Source organism: Cyprinus carpio, chromosome B2 (genome assembly GCF_018340385.1).
Source record: "Cyprinus carpio isolate SPL01 chromosome B2, ASM1834038v1, whole genome shotgun sequence".
In the NCBI taxonomy this organism is placed as follows: Eukaryota; Metazoa; Chordata; class Actinopteri; order Cypriniformes; family Cyprinidae; genus Cyprinus; species Cyprinus carpio.
This window is the reverse complement of record NC_056598.1, coordinates 10,774,174-10,795,508: the sequence shown is the minus strand read 5'-3', so window position 1 is coordinate 10,795,508 and position 21,335 is coordinate 10,774,174. Positions and strand designations below refer to the sequence as shown.

Here is a 21,335-nt window from a genome sequence, read left to right as displayed (position 1 = left end):
GGCACGAGATGCAGCGATCGTGACCATCAGACAGAGCCAGGAAGCGACCTCATCCAGAAACACACGAGTGGAAGGCCATCTTTAAAAAGATGCCACATCACTCGTGGAGCTCTTTAGAACTTGCTCTTTTAGATTTAAGTGCTGAAGCACTATGGGATGGTGGCAACTGCAGTTTGATGAGCTGCAGCACACTGTCCAAATCGGAAAAAAAGCAGCAGCACTGCACCAGCAAACCTCCACTGATGCACCATAACACCAACACTCTTGATTGCTGTCTTGTATACACTCTCTCATTCGGTGATTGCACAAGCAGAAAGGCTCGGCTCCAAAACAAAAAGCTGAATGTGCGACTGCATGCTCAACATTCATTGGCTTGTTTTATTAACACTCGAAGGCGATTGGGCTCTCTGGCAAGATCCCAATTCGTCAGTCACTGCTGACATAACGTTGAACGTGACTGACTGAAAGGGAACAGTTGTGCTGCTTAATATTTTTGTGGAAATAGTGATTTTTTTTTTTAGGATTCTCTGATTAACTGAAATTTAAAAATAACACCATTTAATTGAACTGTATGTTTCAGAGAATGACGCATTAATGTTTGAACATGTCTTTAATGTGCATGTTTTTAATTTAATGTTTGTTTATATCTTAACTCCTAATTTCAAGCAGGGTTATTATAGTTAACTAAAACTAAAACTGATAACTAAGTAAAACTAAAACCCACCTTTAAAAAAAATGTAAACCTTTTTTAGCTTGTTATCAAGGCAACATTTCTTGAAGCACTAAAACAGCTAAAACTAAATAACTAAATATATAAAAAAAAACTACTAAGAAGAACAAAATTACCAAGAACATAAACACAAAATATAAAAGTAAAACTCAATTCAATATATATATATATATATATGTATATATATATATATATATATATATAAAAATATATTAGTATTTCAGTAATAGTAAAATAACACTGATTTCAGAAACCTGCCATTTGCCACTAGTTATTCAGTTTTTGGAGCTGTAGGAAAACCTGAGTTTCTGTAAGATGTGCTGCCTACAGGCTTATTGTTGGTCCTTTTTTTTTGTTGCTCTCAAAGTAAAATGTCATTTGGAACACAACTGAAAAGGTCACATTTTGGTACTTGATGGAGCACTATGCTTTCCCATGAGTCATGTCGAGAAGGAGATGGCAGGATGTACTCACAGATATTGGCAGTACCCTTGGGGATGGGCAGGTAGGAGCCCATGCTCCAGGCTCGGCCCTGGTAGTGTCTCTTGCAGCGTGCGCAATCTGGCCCTGTAGTGTTGTGCTCACACTCGCACCCCAGCTTCCCTTTGTCAAAAACACAGCTGTTGGCATGCAGATTGCACTTGCACCTAGCAGGATGAAGAACAAAACATCATATCAAATGGGAAATGTCAGCCCAGGCTACCGTTGCTATGTTGGTGGCACGAACAAAGAACCAGCCGCAATGTTTGACGTCTTATCCGAAACGTAATATTAATTTCTTTTGCAATGCGTTCAGATCCTCTTTGTTGCATATCCATTACAAACTCCAGCCTTTAACGTTGGCTTCCCATGATGCTGCAGAAGAGAGCTTCATTATGCCATTAAAAACAGAGCTCATTTGAGTGTGCCCCTGCGGAGATACTGAATAGAAGCGTGGGTCACATCTGTGACACAAAAGCAGAATGAAAGCCTCTCAGTGGTTGGGCTTTAACATTGAAAAAAGGGAAAGAATAAAAGAAGTGGAAAGTCTATCGACACTAACAGCACCTCTTCAAAGTTCCTCTGATGTCTGCTGGGAAATAAATTTTGACAGACTCACTGTTGTTTCAGAGTGTTTAGAGAGCTTTAAATGTAAGAGGAATGAAGTCTGTGTCAAAACAAGAATGCTTTCCATGCATTTTATTTTATTGGAAGATGCATGCAGTGACTTTTCAAAGCTGTAACTAAAACAAAGATTACTGGAGTACATTTTACACGGGGATACTGTTCCTGAATTTCATGTTTAACTCATTGTTTGTGAAATTTACTAGCAATTCAGGAGTGAAATGTGTTTCTTTTTTAATGCATGTGTAGTTATTCATCTTAATTTCCTAGTTAAAGCAGTGAGAGCTTCAGAGACACTCATGCGATTGAGGATGATTATCTTAGCTGCCACTTGAGATGAGTGGTCTCACTTTCCATATCTACTCTAAATATAATTTGCAGTCATTGATTTTGCCAGGAGACAAAAGGTTACAACCGTGTTGTGTTATTCTGACCCCTGCCTCCCTGTGAGATGGGCAGCGGTTAATGAGATCATTGAGCATTCAGGATATGCTACACCTCTCTGGAGGGTTTGTGTTCGGTATGATATCAAGGCAGTATTTGTTTTTCTACAATGCGTTCGAGGGAGGACTTTTGCTCTTTGGAGAACCGCCGCGGTGAGGATACATGGCTGCCTCCCGCTGTGAACCCGAGACAGACGTGTTACAGAAATACATCCATTCCAATTGACTTTCTACTTTTCGTGACATTGAGCATAAATGATTAATAACTGCGGGAAAACAGTGGAACAAAACCTCTAATTTCAGCTTTCATGATGGTCTATTTAACGTCAAAAGGACTTTGATGGACCCATTCAATATCGCCATTCAGTTAGATGATTTTTTTTAATAGAGCATTCGGTGTTATTATGCAGTGTATGTTTTAGCATTAATACAAATAGGCTACTTTCCAATTTCAGCATTACAGAAGTGCACGTATTCATCACCTCTCTGAAGTATCATAAAGGGTAGTCAGTTAAATCTCCTCCATATCTCTAATCTGTGGATGTATCTAACCGTCCTTCATCCAGATAGTAAAATTCCCTAAAGTGGTGTGCTTTCAGATCTGACCCTCGGGTTAATTAAAAACCAGCCGAAACTGGATCATCAAGTCGATGTCACAAAGTTCAGTGTATCTGCGGCGCAGCGGTGTGGGACGTGATGCTTTTGCCGTTGGCATTGTCATGTTGAAATTGGAGGGACCGTTGAATATCATTCGGTGGGTGCCGCTGGGAGAACGCCTGGCACGGCAAGCATTTGTGCTGGCAGAAAGATGAAAATCCATTTAATAATTCTTTATTGGCCTTTTTTCTCCTCGCTCTCCCACAGTGGGCTTTGGCCATTATCTAAGAGTGGCACCACTCAGTGACTCATTTAACTCCACTCTCCTCCCTCCTGTTATGAATCGAGGACGTAAGTGTTTTGCTTTGCGTGCTCGTTCTCTAAAGATATGGCTCGGGGCATTATACTGAGCAGCATTGTCTGTGAGGTGTAGTTCATAACTCATATTCATGAATTTTGGCCACAAAGGGGCTTCTTTTCACTATTCGAATGAATCTGAGAAATGGTTTTGAATAAGAATAATATACCCTGCTTTTTTTAACGTTTTAACAGAAGATGTGTGTGGCTTATGTTATGAAATCTTATGATGCAACGTTAGCCCTCACATAGAGGCATCTATACTCCCATGCCCCATTACTATGAAACATAGCAACGTCTGAAATATATTGTCTGTCTTCAGAGGAAGTAGAAAGCAGACTTTCATGTCAGTTCCTATTGCTATGTTTCATTCTGACCTTTTTCTATGGTTGAGTTCCCTATACCTCAATTCACAGTGTTTGTGAGACCCCCCACAATTAAAAATACATCATTTGCAATTGCTATATTTAATGAAATTACTATAAATCTCTGCTATACTCCCAATCAGGATGTGATATAGGAAATTTTATGTTTGTGCTTTCATTTTTATTATGATCTATGTCTCATAAAAATAATTCTAGTGTGGGAAAACAAATAACAAAAACTACTGTGTGGCAATTTCTCCATTATTGTTATTGTGCTTGAATACCATCATTTTACTGCTGAATAGAATGCATGTTACTGTATCTTGTAGTTTTATTACTCAATGGCCTCTGCAAACGAGACTAAATGAAAGTTGTTTTCAAGCTGTTGTGTATCACAGGCTCATCACAGTCCTGCTGTTTATTATCAGTTGTCAACCTTATTTTATATTGTTATATATTTTATATTGTTGGCATTGCAAATGCCCAAGGCTATGAAAGCCGTAATGTGAAGTCTTATCAGGCAAAGCCAATTATTCAAAGATGAGATCATAATATGTAAGTTAAAGGGGGATTTTTTTTTATTTTTTTTTAAATTATTAGTAATTTTTTGTAATTTTTTAAATATATATTTTTATATTATATTTTTTGTTTTTTTTTTTGCTGGTCACCTCATTGTAAGATCACATGACCCTTCCCTAATTTGTATTGTGAGCTGTGACGTAAAACTGTCATGGTAAAACATCAATTATAAAATACTAATTTATATGTTGTTCGCAAAAAATGACCTTGTAAAAATGCATAGCTAACTTTAAATGGCAACCAGTGCTCAAAGACAATGTATGTTGTTTAAATTTTTGCTGCATGTATATTATATTTTTTTATGGTTTATGTAGAATTTAAACAAATAGTTTAAACTACATATGTTGAAAATTGCTTGACTAAGTTTATTAATTAAATTAGTTTATTAATGCCAAAGAAAATGTTGTTTTTGACTTTATAGTTTAGAATTTTGAAATGTTTTCTTTTTAAGTTTTAAGAGTCCATATTTTAATTTATTTGAATTAAACATATTACATATTCTGAATTCAGAATATTTATCATTTAATTAAACATTTGTCATGCAATTTAAATGAGGACTGAAAACTGACTAAAACTGAATGATATACATATTTTACAGTAATCACAGTAATATTCCATCACTGCATATGTGTACATTAAACTCATACCTGCAGCAAGTAGAACTTAAATATTTATAAGAGATCTTAGAAGAATTTTGAGCATGTCCAGTAAGTAAACTTTACCAATATCTGTGAGAGTCATGGTTTTACTCATGCTGTTTGACCCCTGGAAACTTTCTTCACCTTCTGGCCTTGAGGATTAGAGAGTCTTAGATGTCTTTGTAGTGTGAAGCAGACTTGGACTCCAAATGTAAACTCTAGTGGAGGCACAGAGACATCTGACAGCCATCTCATCAAAAAGGAAGGTGAGAGAACGCTGTAGCTGTCTGTCTTCCTGAACTTCACAGATGTAGCTGAAGGTTCGCTCACTTTTGTATGTCAACCAACCTTAGTTACTGGAGAACCTGCCTGGCTCTCGACATCTGCCCTAACAGCTTTTGTTGAGTGACATCTGTGATGTGACTCGTATCAAAAGAAGAGGTAAATACAACACAAGTAAAGATGGGAGAAGAGGAAATGTTAATGTGCTGAAGGAAAAGGAACAAATTTAAAAGTTGGAGTCTTGATAACAAAATTGCTGAAGTTTTTTTCGTCAATAATAATGAACTTGTCAGGAGTATGGACCTGTTTTGGTGTGTTTTCCCTCCCCATGTGCTCCGTGACCCAGTTTCTTCCTTGTTTTATTTGGTTTCATGTGATTCAGGTATGTCTTGTCAATTATCTTCATTAGCCCTGTATTTAAGTCCAATTCAGTGTGTTCTGTCTTTGTCTGGTCTAACAGTGTGATATACGGGTGTCTCCTCCCATTCCTGGTTTGGATTGCCCCTTGTGTGGATTCATATAAATACTGTTTATTCTAATCTACGTCTATCGTTCACTCCAAACGTGTGTGACAGAAGGCCCGACCGGCTACATAGCCTGCCTCGAGGGAGAATGGCATGGTCAGTGAGAGTGCAGAGAGGAGCTCCGCCCCTGTACCATGGCTGAGGGTGAGCTTAATGTGGATCTGGGATGGCTGGACTTAGAAGGAGAGGTTTTAGATGTAAATGCTGACCTGCCCCCTCTCCTCCCTCCTTCATCGGCTCCTGTTTCCACGTCCAGCCCATGGGGGGCTCCTCTTTCCACGACCAGCCCAGATAGGGCAGCGGTTCCCATGTCCAGTCCAGAAAGTGCTACGGTTCCCACGGATGGCCCAGGGAGTGCCTCAATTCCCGAGTTTAGCCCAGAGATGGCTCCTGTTCATGAATTAGGCCCAGATAGGGCTCCCGTTTCCAAGTCCAGCCCAGAGAAAGCTTGTGTCCCTGAGACCAACACAGAGAAGGCTTCCGTTCCCAAGTTCGGCTCAGGAAGGGCTTCTGCTCCTGTTTACAGCCCTGAGAGCCCGGAGGATCAGAAATGCCCACCCACCCTCCCGCTCCCATCTTCTGGCAGCCCTTCTGCTCACCCTCAGCACACCATCTGTTCAGTGTGAGCACTGCGGGTCTGCCAGTCTCCATCGTCGGCGTGGCTGGAGAATCCCTTGCCTCCACCTCCAGCCTCCTCGGTCGCTCCGGTTCCACTGCCACCTTCTGGATTCCCGCCTCCGCCTTGGTCGCCTAAGCCATCTGCTCTGCCTTGGCCCTCCGGATTCTCCCCATCGCCCAGGCTCATCAGCTCTCCATCTCCACCTTGGGCTCCTTTACCACCTGCTCTGCCGCCATCGGTCGGCCCCCTGGAGTCGTCAGCCTCTCCTGTTTCAAGCCCCTCCTGTCTCCTCCCTGGCTCCTCCCTCCATCGCCTCCACCTAGAACTCTGTCTGCCGGCCCCCTCCTGGGTGCCCGTCCTCCTCCTGAGACTCCTCTCAAGTTCCCACCCATCCCTCCCTTCCGGGAGGGGGCGATATGTCAGGATTATGGACCTATTTTGGTGTGTTTTCCCTCCCCGTGTGCTCCGTGACCCAATTTCTCTCTTGTTTGATTGGTTTTATGTGATTCATGTGTTTCTTGTCAATTGTCCTCATTACCCCATGTATTTAAGTCCCAGTCTGTGCATTCTGTCCATAGACTGTAAAAAAAGATGGACAACACGTCTCCACTTCCTTCCACTATAGAAAAGTGAAGCCAAAGCATCTCAGTATGGCCGCTGCCTTCTTGAGTAAATGACGTCATTTGGAGCCAGAGTCTGCAAATAGAGATTCGTTTGGAGCCAGAGTCTGTGCAGTAGTGTCGTGAGGTGGAGCCGCGGTATCAAACTCCTGCCCAAACCCCAGCAGAGCTTTAGTTTTTGTGATCAAACTTATCACAAAAATGAACAATTGAACATATATCAGCATGATAACAACTAAGCTATCTTAAATGACAAAAAACATTTTTCGGAATATTGTATTGGAAGTGTAATTTGATTTTTTTATTTGCACTCAAGTCCCATTCGTTTACATGGAGAGGGCAGGGTTTATGGCCTGTACTGCAGCCAGCCAGCAGGGGGCGATCAAAGAGCCCGCAATTTCACTTTTCAGGAAGTGTGAGGCACACCCAGTTCTATCTTTGTTGGGTCTAACAGTGTGATGTAGTGTGTCTTCTCACGTTCCTGGTTTGGATTACCCCTTGTGTGGATTAATTAAATACTAATTTATTAGTTTTTTTCTTATCTATGTCTCCATCATTTACTCCGACACAGAGCGTGACAGAACTAGGGAGCCTGTAAGATGAAATGGTGGCTATTAAAAAAACAAACAAACAAAAAAATCATTTTTATATTGAACCCACATCATAAGTCAATGCTCTCTCAGTGATGAATAAAGCGGTCAGCCAAGCAGATAGACAGGCATAATACTTCAGTTTAGTTGTTTATTCAACAACTGTTCCAAAATATTTGGCAACAAAAACTAGTATCAAGTACAGGGCTGAATTTAACTCATATTGTGACATAAGCAAAATTAATTTTTGTTGTCAGCCAGAAACCTCCTATTGGTAGTTGGTATTGTGGCTTTACTCTATACAGATACATTTATATAAATGTATGTTTTATGTGCCCTCTAGAAGCTTGCGTTCTGCAAGTAAACATTGCTTTATTGTGCCATCTCAAAGAGGCACAAAATCACTTTCACGGACATTAAAATTAACACTAGAACTACCAAGGCAGTCATTTTGACCATTTTTTTTAATTTTTAAATGTAATAACTTTGTTGAAATAAAACCCATATAACTATAATACCCTGACTTTTCCTAAATGTGTGTGTATTTTATTATAACATTGCTATTTTATTAAAATTACAAAACACGAAAGAGTTCTGAGTATTTCTACCTTGAATGGCCAAAGTGGTCAAATTGACTGTTCGCATTACAGACGGCGTATAATTTCTGCTTTTGCAGCTTTTTCCCGGTTGAAGATGCACGTCACTGTTGCCTAGCAACTTTTGTTCTTGTTGTTTTTATATTCTAATGTAAAATTCCCATTCGTAAAAAAGCCGGGTGGACACCTTCAATTCGACAAGTGCTGTCATTCAATTTCCAACGGTTCCAGGTAGGCCTATGTTAGGCTGGAAGACTATAGCCTGGCTGTTATCAATAATACTTCAGTGTTATGACAAAATAGCCATAATAATATTAATAATAATGGCTAATATTATTTTTATGCTAGCGTAATGCTATATCTAATGTGTATAGGCAAATTTTAGCCCCAACAAGACTATTATTGTGAAATAAAAAAAAAATTAGGCTTTTTTTTCTTTTATTTTTTAGCGACAGTGACAATGTTTATTACCTATACTACCATAACAGATACATTTATTCATGGATCATGATTCCAGTGGTGGCTGCATAGAAATGTTTGTGATTCATGTGATCCAAACATTTCCAGTAACTCCAGAGCGTTGTAAAGTACAAAAGTAATAATGTGTTGAAAAAAGATGTAATCACTTCCGAAATTCACGTTCAAAAATATTTTATCTACAGAAATATTCTGCTTCAGTTCATATTTGTTGACATTTAGACTTTCAAATACAACATTTTCACTGCGGTTTGCTCTCGCACATTCGGGAGCTGTCTATGTAGCTAATTAAATATTACAAAAAATACTGTAAATTTTGGGTAATGACGTCATAAAATATGACGACAAACATTCAAAGCCTCATTGTAAAACCTCAAAAGAAGCTTCGAATGTAAATATGATATGACAAAAATAGCATTCAGTTCAGTCTACTATGAACGGTCAGAATGACCGCTATGGCCATGCTAGTAGTTATAGAATTCCAGTAGTTCTAATGTTAAATGTTCCCTCCTGGTTGAATAACCTGCCCAACTCAATCCGAGTCCTTAGCCATCTTCAAGAAACGACTAAAAACACATCTGTTCCATCTTTATTTAACCATCTCTAGCACTCTCTATTATAAGTCTATTCTTTATATAAAAAACTTGTCTCCTTTAGACTCCATTTATTTACTAACTGCTTGTTTTCTTAAAAAAAAAAAAAAAACACTTCTCTAGTCTTTTATTATTTCTCTTTTTTTTGTTTTCTTTTTATTTATTATACAATTAACAAAAACAAAAAAGGCCTCTAACAGAAGCTTGCTCTATTCTTTTTCTGTTCTATCTGTAAATGTAAATGTCTAAAATCTAAATGGTAACACTTCACAAAAAGTAAGGAATAATTGACGATGGGCCGTTGTTACACCTCGGGTGTGCATTATTTTTCTAATAATGCCAGAACTCTGTATATCTTTGTGTAAGTTTATTGTTTAAAATGGTCCGTTGATGTGTGTATCCTGGGTGTTTAAATCTTTTGAAACCTAAAAGATGTCTTACACTAGGGAAAAACTTTCCAATGTCATTATGTAATGCAAGAAGTCATGAACGCACATCGCAGAGCTAGTGCAAGACTAGAATTTGTAGTTAAAAAGTATACAAATTTGTATTTTTTTTTAATGAAAGATGATTTCGCTAGATAAGACCCATATTCTTGGGATCGTGTAGAGCCCTTTGAAGCTGCATTGAAACTGCAGTTTGGACCTTCAACCCCTTTGGTCCCTGTTGAAGTCCACTAGTTGGGGTATTTTAATGTGATTTTTTACTGAAAATTGTTCATTTCTTTTCAACCGAAGAAAGAAAGACATAAATATCTTGGAAAGCATGGGGTGAGTAAATTATCAGGAAATATGACAGGATGATAAAATTTTAATAAAATTTACACTTTACAGGGGTTTGTCCTTAAAAAAAAAAAGTGTAAACATAATACTGTATAAGACCTTGAACTCAAGACTGAGGTCAACTACTATGTCTAGCTATCACCCACAATATAACAGCAGCTCCAGTGAAATACTTTGAGCCTAGCCTATGTTATTCCTTTATTCAGTTTTACATGATACTATAAGCAGCAATGCGCAAGTGTCACAATTGTATTTTGACATGCCCTGTGCCTTGGGTGTATTGAAACTTCAGTAATGATGCTAAAAGTCATAGCCACATAATTAACCATTGTGATGCTGTTGAATTGACTCTGCGTGGTGGCCAATTTCCTCACTCGTCGGGGTGGAATGTAATACATCTCAGGCAAATTGTTTGTGTCTCACCTCAAAATGTAGTCGACCTGGGAGGGGCTCTCCAGATTTCGGGGGAAATATTAGGAATTCATCACAGCATAATTTGTGATTATTCCACTGCGGCCAAATCCGATTTGAATTTGTGGCATTCTGGTTGGCATTGCTGAGAGCTACGCCTGCAATTTGTTTCAATGACAGGCCCTATTATGGAGCATTTACTCTGATCTGCATGAATATTATGCTAATAAGGGACTCTGTCCCATCCCCGCTTTGATCAAACACAACCTCTCCCTCATCTTCAAAGCTGGTTGGATAAACAGTGAAGTGGGGACACAGCATATGTGGAAGTATGTGATAAAGTGCTATGATTATTGATAAGTATAGCGGCGGAACGGTTTCTGGAAAATGGAATTAAATGGTGCATAAATATAATAGAAATGATTGACATTACTGTGCTTTTTAATCTAATTTGATCAGCATATGCGTCTGTGTTTATATTCACGTAAGTTCTGTTATAAAAGAAAATGTGCATAATGTTGGCTCCAAAGCAGCTGGGATAAATGTATAATGTAGTGTTATTTTTGAAAGTGCAAAATGTGTTGATATTCAAGTTTACTGCAGTGCCTCAAGGGAGAGTTTATGTTGATGTTATTTTTTATTTTTTTTCCCTGTTGCTCGTTTATTATTGATGACTGCAGCAAAGCTTCTCATTAGGCATAATTAAATATCTTAGATGTGAATCAGAAATGATTGGCAGGGAACATGGTCAGTTGTGACAAACACCTCTACTCAAAAGCTCAGTCTATGACTTTCAAATCAAGCCTCATGCGAATAGAGCAATTTGCCATTTAACAATCTGAATTGCCATTCTGATTTCACGAGGGCATGTTATCATCGACTGACACCTTCTGAATGAAATATTACATTCAATATAAAACTAATTCAGTGTTTATGAATTAAATTTGAAAACTCTGTGATTGCTGATAGTTTCTGAAAAAAAAAAGAAGAAAAAAAAAAAAACATTTCTGAAACGTGTTTCATATCCACTATGGTTTTGCAACAGTATGAGTTCAAAGAACATAAATCACATGAGTGAAGAATGAGGATAATAGAAGGGTTGAACGACTAGGTAGATCTTTGTGCAAGATTCTGTAAGTTGGCACTCTTTGACTTGTGAAGCATTTATTTTAGTATTACAACGTGAGAGTCTGCTGGGACTAAAACAGCCAAAGTGATGCAGCTTTTTTAGGGATTTTTCTTTTGGACCGTTTCATCTGAATAATCTCTCCTCAGATCATGCATATTTAAATTGGGATGAAAAAAATTGCAATGGCCTAAAAATATATTTTATTGAATATGAGATAATCCCAAAAGTGGAGTGCTATGGAAAGGGAACTTGAAGGCAGTTTTTAGTTCATGAGTCCTTGCATGGCCTGTTTTCATTTAGCTGTTAAAAATCTACTCAACAGCAGTCAATATAGGGATGATTCACCTACAGATGAAAGTTCTGTCATCATTTATTGACCCCCATGTCATTCCAAACCTGTATGACTTTCTTTGATTCATGGAAAGTAGAAGGTAAATTCTGAAGATTGTGCTGCTTGCTCTTTTCTATATGCACTTACAGACGGTTTTTTAAACTTCAAAAAAGAATCAAAATATCACAGAGAGTGTTCATACTACTCATGCACTATATTCAATGTATGAAAAGTATAACAGCTTTGTCAAGTCAAATTTATTTCTGTAGCACTTTTCACAATATACATCGGGCCAGGGTCTAGTCTGTTTTTGTGCCATTACATAATGCCCCAAAAAGCATGTATTAACCCATTTTGCAGCTGTGTTGTTAATATGTTGCCCCTGATTACTGTGCATTGTCAGTAGATCACCCGCAGAATTTTCCACTCCCATTGGCACTTTTATGGGATTGCATTATCATGCTAATTTTAGTTTAATAGATTTGGGCAATGATAAAGTTTACATTTTGCAACTGTATAAGCAATCAAGCATTTGCTATATAGTATATATTGTCCTACATGAGTATACATGTATATACATTTTTTTAAATTATACAGTATAATAAATAAAAATAAATCAGATAGAATAGATAAAGGATAGAGCAAGCTAGTGTTAGAGACCTTTTTTGCTTTTGTTAATTGTATAACAAATAAAAGAAAAGGAATAGATAGAATAGAAAAAAATAGAGAAGCAAGATTAAATGAATAGAGTGCAAGTCTAAAAGGGGCTAGTTTTTTATAGAATAGAATTAGAATAGAGATTGCTAGAGTAAGAGGGTCAAATAAAGATGGAAGATATGCGTTTTTAACTTCTAGAGGGCACATAAGTCTGAAGTAATGAATTTAGGTAAAGGGGTGCAGAGCCAGTGGTGGTTTTGAAATATATATATATATATATATATATATGTGTGTGTGTGTGTGTGTGTGTGTGTTGTGTGTGTGTGTGTTTGTGTGTGTGTGTGTGTGTGTGTGTAGTTAACAGTATATGATCAAACAAGCAGTGAATAAATGTAAATAAAGACAATTTTGTTTTCATCTTATATGCATGATTAAGTTTCGCATAACATCACATTGTACAAAGTTATATAAATGCAAAATGTAAGTATAGGTCAACATTTGAAGCAAAATGTGTTTAGCACATACATATTTTTGTACGTGTTCACAGTTAATCTTTGCTTGTTAATTAGCATGTACTGTAGATGTCCATTTATGTTTTGATAGAGAAACTGGAGAACAACCTGACGATTTCAGATTTTCAAGTTATCAGGATTTTTTAATGAGCCTTATTTTTCATTCTCAGTGTTGTAAACAAACTCAATCTTAGTTTTAAAATGTTTGAAGGACATGACTGCAGTTTCATCAATCTGCCATTAGAATGTAAATGAAAAAACATCTAATTAATTTACAGCATAACATTATTATGAAGATGCAGATTTTGTTAGGAATCATACCTTTCTAAGCTCTTTGGAGTGTGCTGGGAACTTCTGAGGCATTGCTTCCTTCAACACTACTAACCCCATCCAAGTGAATAACTACACAACCCTGGTCAAAAGACCTCCACTGTAATATTCTTCTCTGTGTCAGAGATTTTTTGGGATTAAATTGAAATGAAAACCCACAGGCAGGAGAAGTTATTGGATGTACCTATTCACCTCTGATTTGCCTCAGGAACTAATAAATGGCAAAATATGGTGATTGCAAAGAAGCAGAGACCTCAGATTTAACACTTTAATCATAAACAAAAGTTGTTTCCTGAAACATACATAACTTTTCCTTCCTTTCTATTACCTAAAGTAGTTTTTCTTAATTTGAAAAGACAATTTTGTCCTTTATAAACAATATAAAGACTACCTCCTCACATTGTTAAAAGAGAAGATCAAAGAATTTCATTCTATTATCATAAAAGAAGGTTGGCAGTAAATTTTAATTGATGCATCACAATTATAGCCTTATTTTAAAACAAAAAGCAGTATTTTTTTTTTTTTTTTTTTGTATGATGACTGAATTGTAGCTTTTAATGAACCTAAGACTGTCTGCGAGGATAATTTGGTCTAGACTGTGTGAAAGCCGTAGTTCATAAGAAGACTATAGGTGGAGGTCCTTCCCAACATCAAGTACTTCAGCCTCCACACCTCCCTCTTCTTACAGACTCTCAACACGTCAAAGCCAAACAACAGCAGCCCCTCGTGCCTTCATTAGACATAGAATAGCCACTTACTGTATCTCTTCTTTGCTATATTATAAGTTCCAAAAGTGAACGTGAGGGGTGCTGACAAACTCATTTTAGATCTGCATGTTCAACTCAAACATATTTAGAATTGATTGTCTGCTCAAAGTTTTTAGGGAAATTTTGTTACTATTTTGTGTAATAAGTAGTAAGGCCTGGCCAAAGCCACGCATAATTTTCCTTGTTTGCAATTACTTGTTCTTAGAAGCAGTCGAGCAGTACAGCAGTTTGTAAGTGTTTTGTATCTTTTCTCATAAGATTTTAGCACGATTGTAGTTGCTAGGACACATTACTTTGTTTACTGTGTTTACCGTGGTAAAGTTGCATTTGTTCTCATGCATATCACATGGCTTCAATTACTGACTTCAGCTGAATCCAATTACGTGGAATATGGGAAGTATATATTTGCTCAGTACGCTGTGGCAGCCCTCGTGTGAAAGCCGATGAGATTAAAGACCATCACCTCTACCTGTGCAACTCCACTGACAAGGCACCTGAGTATTGCCCCCCCCACTTTGTTTACTTTTTGTATAACTTGTTCTCATCTGCTTGTTCTAGTCATTTGAATTCAACATGTGCTTTCAAATCTCTACTATTACTACTAACACTCGTAAATCACGCACTGTACGTTGGAGGCAGCGCAATCCTAATAATCTGCGTACTGTCCCTATGTCCTTCACTACTTTACTCTCTATTCCAATTGGTCTTTGGAACCTCAAACTTGAGGAAACTGCCACTCCTGCAGCCCTCTCCACTAATTTCATGGTCTTTGGAACCTCAAACTTGAGGAAACTGCCACTTTTCAAAATAATACACATTTGAGTTGGATGTGTTACTCTCATCGCTCTAGACTCAGGGCTGCAGAGAGGAAGTGGCGCAAATCAAAAAACTTGACCGACCTTAGTGTATATCAGTCACTCCTGTCCTCCTTCTCTGCAAGTGTCTCCACTACTAAAACATCATACTAACACAACTAAATTAACAACTGTTCTGACTCTCGCATGCTTTTCAAAACCTTTTCTTCTCTTCTTTGTCCTCCTCCACCCCCTCCTTCATCAGCTTATACTGCTGATGACTTTGCAATATTCTTCATAAATAAAATAAGAACCATCAGTGACCAGTTCTCCACACTACAAACTGATAAAAAATTCATAACCATAAATACTCATTCTCTCTCCTCCTTCTCTCCACTCTCGGAGGCAGATGTTTCTAAACTTATCCTTTCCAATCATCCAACTACCTGTTAGCTTGATCCTATCCCCACTCACCTCCTTCAGGCCATTTTTTCTTCAGTTATACCCGTGCTCACTCACGTTATCAACACCTCTCTTCTCTCTGGTACATTTCCCACAGCATTCAAGTAGGCTTGGGTAACCCCACTGCTTAAGAAAACCACCAGATCCTCCTGTCCACCCTCATGAAGATGGGGATCTCAGGAACCGCACTCCAGTGGTTCAAGTCTTACCTCTCTGGTAGGTCCTTCTGGATGTCTTGGAGGGGAGCAGTTTTTAAGTCACAACTTCTTGCTACTGGGGTTCCTCAAGGCTCAGTGCTTGGACCACTTCTTTTCTCCATCTACATTTCATCTTTAGGGTCAGTCATTCAGAATCATGGCTTTTCCTATAATTGCTATGCTGGTGACACTTAATTCTACTTCTCATTCCAGATGATACGACAGTAGCTGTTCGTATTGCAGCCTGTTTGACAGACATTTCTGGCTGAATGAAGGATCATCACCTTCAACTCAACCTGGATAAGACAGAACTCATCGTGGTCTCAGCCAACCCAGCACTTCATCACAACTTCTCTATACAGCTAGGTTCGCCAACCATAACTCCTTCCAGGACAGCCAGGAACCTTGGAGTTGTGATGAATGATCAGTTAAGCTTCACAGACCATAATGCTACAGTGACCTGGTCCTGCAGGTTTGCCTTATACAACATTAGGAAGATTAGACCCTTCCTAAAACTCCTTGTCCAAGCTCTTGTTCTCTCCAGACTGAACTATTGTAATGCTCTCTTGGTGGGCCTTTATGCATGTACTATCAAGCCTCTGCAACTGATCCAGAATGCAGCAGCCAGAGTGGTCTTGAATGAGCCAAAGAAAGCTCACATCACACCTCTTTTCATCAGTTTGGACTGGCTGCCAATAGCCGCTCGCATCAAATTCAAGGTACTGATGCTTGCCTACAAGACAACCACTGGCGATGCACCAATATACCTAAACTCACTAGTTTTGATTTATGTGCCCTCCTGAAGCTTGCATTCTGCAAGTGAATGAAGCCTTGTGGTGCTATCCCAAAGAGGTACAAAATCACTCTCATGGACCTTTTCTTGGACTGTTTCCAGCTGGCAGAACAACATATCTCAATCTGAGCAGTTGAGTGTTAAGCCATTTTCGAAAAACATTTAAAGACACATCTTTTTTGCCATCACCTAACCAATTAATACTAGCACTTACCTAGTCTATTCTATTCGGTCTAATTTATATATATATATATATATATATATATATATATATATATATATATATATATATATATATATATATATATATATATATATATATATATATATATAAACACTTTGCTAGTACACTGTGCAAGAATATAACTGAGACTTGTCCACGAGGAAACTGCCACTCCTGCAGCCCTCTCCACTAATTTCACTTGTCACAAAGTGGCTTTGGATAAAAGTGTCTGCTAAATGACTAAATGTACATGTAAATTGTGTTGTTGAGACAACAGTGAAACTATTTGCATCAGGTAAAACAATTTGCTAAATGTCAAACATTTTCTTTTTCTTATTTTGCTCGTTTATGCCTAGGTGATGGACCATGTGCATGATTTCCCAAGCCTAACTTAAGATTTGTCAGCTCATTCAACTCAATAAGCAAACAATTCCTGACACAAGAGAAATACTGTCTACTGGGGCATGCATGTGTACAACTTACTTTGAATTATAAAATCAGTTTGAAATATTGTGCAATAGGTCTTCAAATGAAAACGTGTGCTATATGAAGGATCAAAAACCATGCACCACGATTCATAAAATACCCTCTGTAATCATTACAGATGCAAAGTCATATTAATGTCGCCCAACAGGCACACTTGCATGGTGATGTGTCCCCAGTGGTTATTATTTAATCAGCAGTAAATGGTCTTAATTAGTAGATTAGTCTCTTTCCAATTAGCTCACTGTGTAATTGCCCTAATCTACCACTGCAGTTCTTTGAATCCTAATTTAGAGCTATGCATTTAGACTCACATGGGACCTATCAAATGCTTCATTATGAACCAAGTTATTCTCACATAAACCAACCGCTTATGAGCCATTCCGGCCCAATTTGGAGAGCAGCTGCTGTGTTTTTGTTTCTATTGTGCCATCATTTGACTTGTGAAGACATTGTGAAGTCATGCTGCATTTTTTTGCTTTTTTATGTTGGCTAAATGAGACCTTGGAGGTCCATTTTATTCTTTATTGCCCATTGCAATTTCCCTCCATCCGGCCTGACTTCTAATTTTAGAGAAGAATATGAGTGGTCACTCATTATGCTTATTCTGTCATTTGACACCATGTGGAGCCCTGGAAAAGCTGGGCTGGGGCTACATGCATAACACTTGCCAAAAATTTAATCCTGAAAGTTTGAGTACACAGAGCTGAGATTTCAGGGAAAAAATAAAATAAAAATAAAGTTGAGTAGAGCCTTTGCAGTTTCCATTTTTTGCATTCTCATCATGTCATTGTCATTATGAAATATTAATCTCAATTGTGCATATAATCATTTAATGCACATTTTATTTGGATTTTATTAATATGCTAGTGTTTCCATCTAGTTATTTATTTTTGTATTTTTTTTTATATAATTTTTTTATTGACATGTTTAGTTTTAAGTAACATTTGGCAGATTCTGTGCTGGGTTCATTTTATAATTTTGCCCCTGAAGTAATTGTTACCTTTAAGTAGTTGTTAAATTATAGTTGTTATCAAATATTTCTGGCAAATGATATTATGTAGCCACTTGCATGTTTTGTGACACTTTCATATCACAACATTTTATTGCATTTTATAACATAGCATGAAAATGATTTAGCAACACTTTTCTATAGGGACCAATTCTCACTATTAACTAGTTGCTTATTAGCATACCTATTAATAACATATTGGCTGTTTATTAGTTCTTATAAAAAATACATTCCATATGACCATATTTTACATCCCTAATCCTACCCAATACCTCAACTCAATAACTACCTTAAAGGGTTACTACACCACAAAATGAAAATTGAATCATTAATCACATACCCCCATGTCGTTATAAACCCGTAAAAGCTTTGTTCATCTTCGTAATTACACTCTGGTTTGAAAGCAAACAGCGCATTGGCGCATCGCGGCTGACACAGAAGAGCGCACGCCGCCTGCGTACAGCTCATAATTGCCAAAATGGCGCTACGCTGATTTGGAGAGATACAGAGGAAAGGAATTGTTGAATAAAGTCGTTATTTTTGTTTTCTTTGTGTACAAAAAGTATTCTCGTCGCTTCATAACGTTAGAGTTGAATCACTGATGGCAGATGGACTATTCTGACAATGCTTTTCATACTTTCCTGGACCTTGACACTGTTATTTATTTGGCAGTCTGTGGGACAGTGTCAAGCCTACCGGTTTTCATCCAAAATATCTTAAATTGTGTTCCGAAGACGAATGAAGCTTATAATGAATAATGACAAAATTTTCATTTTGGGATGGAGTATCCCTTTAACTATTAATAAGCAGCAAATTAGTAGTTTATTGAGGCAAATTAGTAGTTAATGGTTTGTTAATAGCGAGAATTGGACAGTAAATTAAAGTGTGACCAATAATTCTTTATTAAATCATAATTTGCCTTGTAATCATAATTGTATGTATAAGCTGTGCAAATATTTAGGTAGGGGCACGCTCTTCCAATGAGCTTATACTGAATAATTACTCCACCTTTAACTATCAACTACCTCTAACCTTTAACTACCACTATTAAAAATATTTAAAACTTAATGATAGAGAATTAACTTACCTGCCCTGCACTTTAATGTCCGAGATGGCATAGAAGTATCTAGAAAGGTTGTTCTCGTCCACCATTGTGGCTCCTGTGGCAGGCCGCAGAAGTCTTATTCGAAGGTCAGTGAGGGTGAAGAAATCCCTTAGGTTCTTGGTGGTGTCCAGCTGCCCGTACAGAGAAGCCATGTTGTGCAGTCTCGGGCCGGCAAGAAGGGCGAAGCGGTCTTTGATCTCGAAGCGCACAGTTTTATCGTACTTCCACACGTAGCCCGTTGAATAGGCCTCGGTGCAGATGATTTCTAGCATCGTGCTTGGGGTCAGCTGATGTACTGCTTTTGGCTCCATAGTAAAGGCATCCAAACAGTCAGATGCGTAAAACTGATACGGCTGCCATGTACGACCGTAATCCAGGGACTTCTCCAAGACCAACTGCTCGGGTCGGCCAGACTCGAAGGTGAGGACAATGTCATCTGTGAGTTCTATTGTTTTGTTCCAGGACAGTGTGATGTTGACCTGAAGGGGCTTGGGGTATTTCTTCCAGGAGGTCGACTGCCAGAACGTGGTTGGGTTTCGTCCTTCAGAGTCAAACATGAGCTCGGGAGGGTGGGCCAGCTCTTCAGTATCAGCGTCGCATTCGTTATTACACATATATGGGTTTTCCTGAAACACACACAGAGAGACCGGATGTGTTAATTATGCAGTATGCTAATAATAACGGGTTTCCCGTTAGACAGTGGCACTCATTTGAGGTGAACCCACACTGAGATGTTTGATTCTCCACATGAATCACAATGTTAATGAACATATTCTTTGGTGAAAACCCTTCAGCCTCCATTAACGCAGTAAGTTGGAAGTTTTCCTGAGTTGACTGCTGAATACGACACTCTGAATGGCCATTGCCTGCTTTCAGAGCGGTGTGCCTCATGAGAGCTGCTCAACGATTACCCGCTCGCTCACTACCACCCAAATTGCTAATATAATTGATATTCTGCTTGTTGGCCAGTTCGAATGGGAGTGGAATTCCGATGAGTGAAGTTGGAGGTACACACGGAACTCCATGCATTTTTCATGTGTCTGTGTCTGCCCTGCACCGCCGAGCCACTGTGTTTCAGATCAACTTATTCATTAACATTCTGCACACCTCTGAGCCATAGTACAAATGACAATCAGCCATGAACTTTGAGGAGAGGGCCATTAATTTTCGTCTTGTATACATGTTTGATTGGTTGCAATTGTCATAAATCTTGTTTTGTTTCAGGCACAAACAGTGGCGGAATGCAATTACAAAAGATGCATAACATCTAAAGGCTCTTGGGACAAAATATTCAGCTTTGTTTGTGGAATAATTTTATCCCCATCGCTGCTGTCAGTGGAAGAACTGACAGATTGTGATGCTTCCTCTCATCAAATTAATTATCTACTCTGCGTTGTTGGATCAAAATGTATTTCCCTTGTTTGTTTAGTCCAGGAATGTTCACAGGGAGATCGGATCTTAGATGCTGTGCTGAGCAAAGACTGTTTCACTTGGGCACAAGTGTTTAGTCAGGCAGAATAAACACATCTTTGAAGGAAAATTCATTTACTGCTATTCATGTCACTCCAAACCCATATACTGATTTCCATGAAGCACAAAATAAAAATTTTTGAAGAATCTTTACACAATTCTTGCTATACAAAAACAGTTCATAGTAACCAGTGGCTTTCAATCTGCAAATATTACATAAAAAAAAAAAAAAAAAATATTAAAAAATAATCACAATTCAGAATTGTTTTTTTTTTTCTGAAACTGAAATGTGGTAGCAAAAAGAATAGAAAAACACTGGAAATACTATTCAAATTTGAATGAATTAAAAGTCATTTAAAAACTATTTTGAAGGTTTTTACAATAGATAGTTTGTATCTTTTTGAAATGTCATCTTCTGCCTTATTTTTAACATAACAGAAGACTCAACCATTTTTAGCTGGAATGTGCTAGGTTTCCGATGTCAGCCACTTCCAGTTATTTTAGCTGTCTGATATGCTGCGTGATGTTGCAAACTGGTATTTGATACATATTATTTTATTTATTATTGTAATCATAAACACACTGGTTTGTAGCCCAAGCAGTTAATACTGTTTATAGTAGTAATATAATAATACCGTTTCCTGCTCTTTGTTATTCTTTTAGTTATAGCAACTAATTTATTGGAAGTCTCACACACTCACAAGAAATTGCTTACATTTACATTGAAAAATAAGGTGAATAGAACTGTATAATGAACTTATTT

The 21,335-nt window shown here is 37.9% G+C and overlaps 1 protein-coding gene across 2 annotated transcripts in view; it reads right to left on the bottom strand.

The window, feature by feature from the left end:
- The window catches only part of LOC109075555 (netrin-G1-like), a 76,794-nt gene that overhangs the window by 11,550 nt on the left and 43,909 nt on the right, over positions 1–21,335 (bottom strand). For both annotated transcript variants that reach the window (XM_042717985.1, XM_042717984.1), the window contains exons 3-4: positions 19,085–19,728; positions 1,205–1,377 (exon numbers count right to left, since the gene is read on the bottom strand). In XM_042717985.1, coding sequence (XP_042573919.1) covers positions 1,205–1,377; positions 19,085–19,728 — 817 coding nt within the window. The remainder of the gene's footprint in view (positions 1–1,204; positions 1,378–19,084; positions 19,729–21,335) is intronic.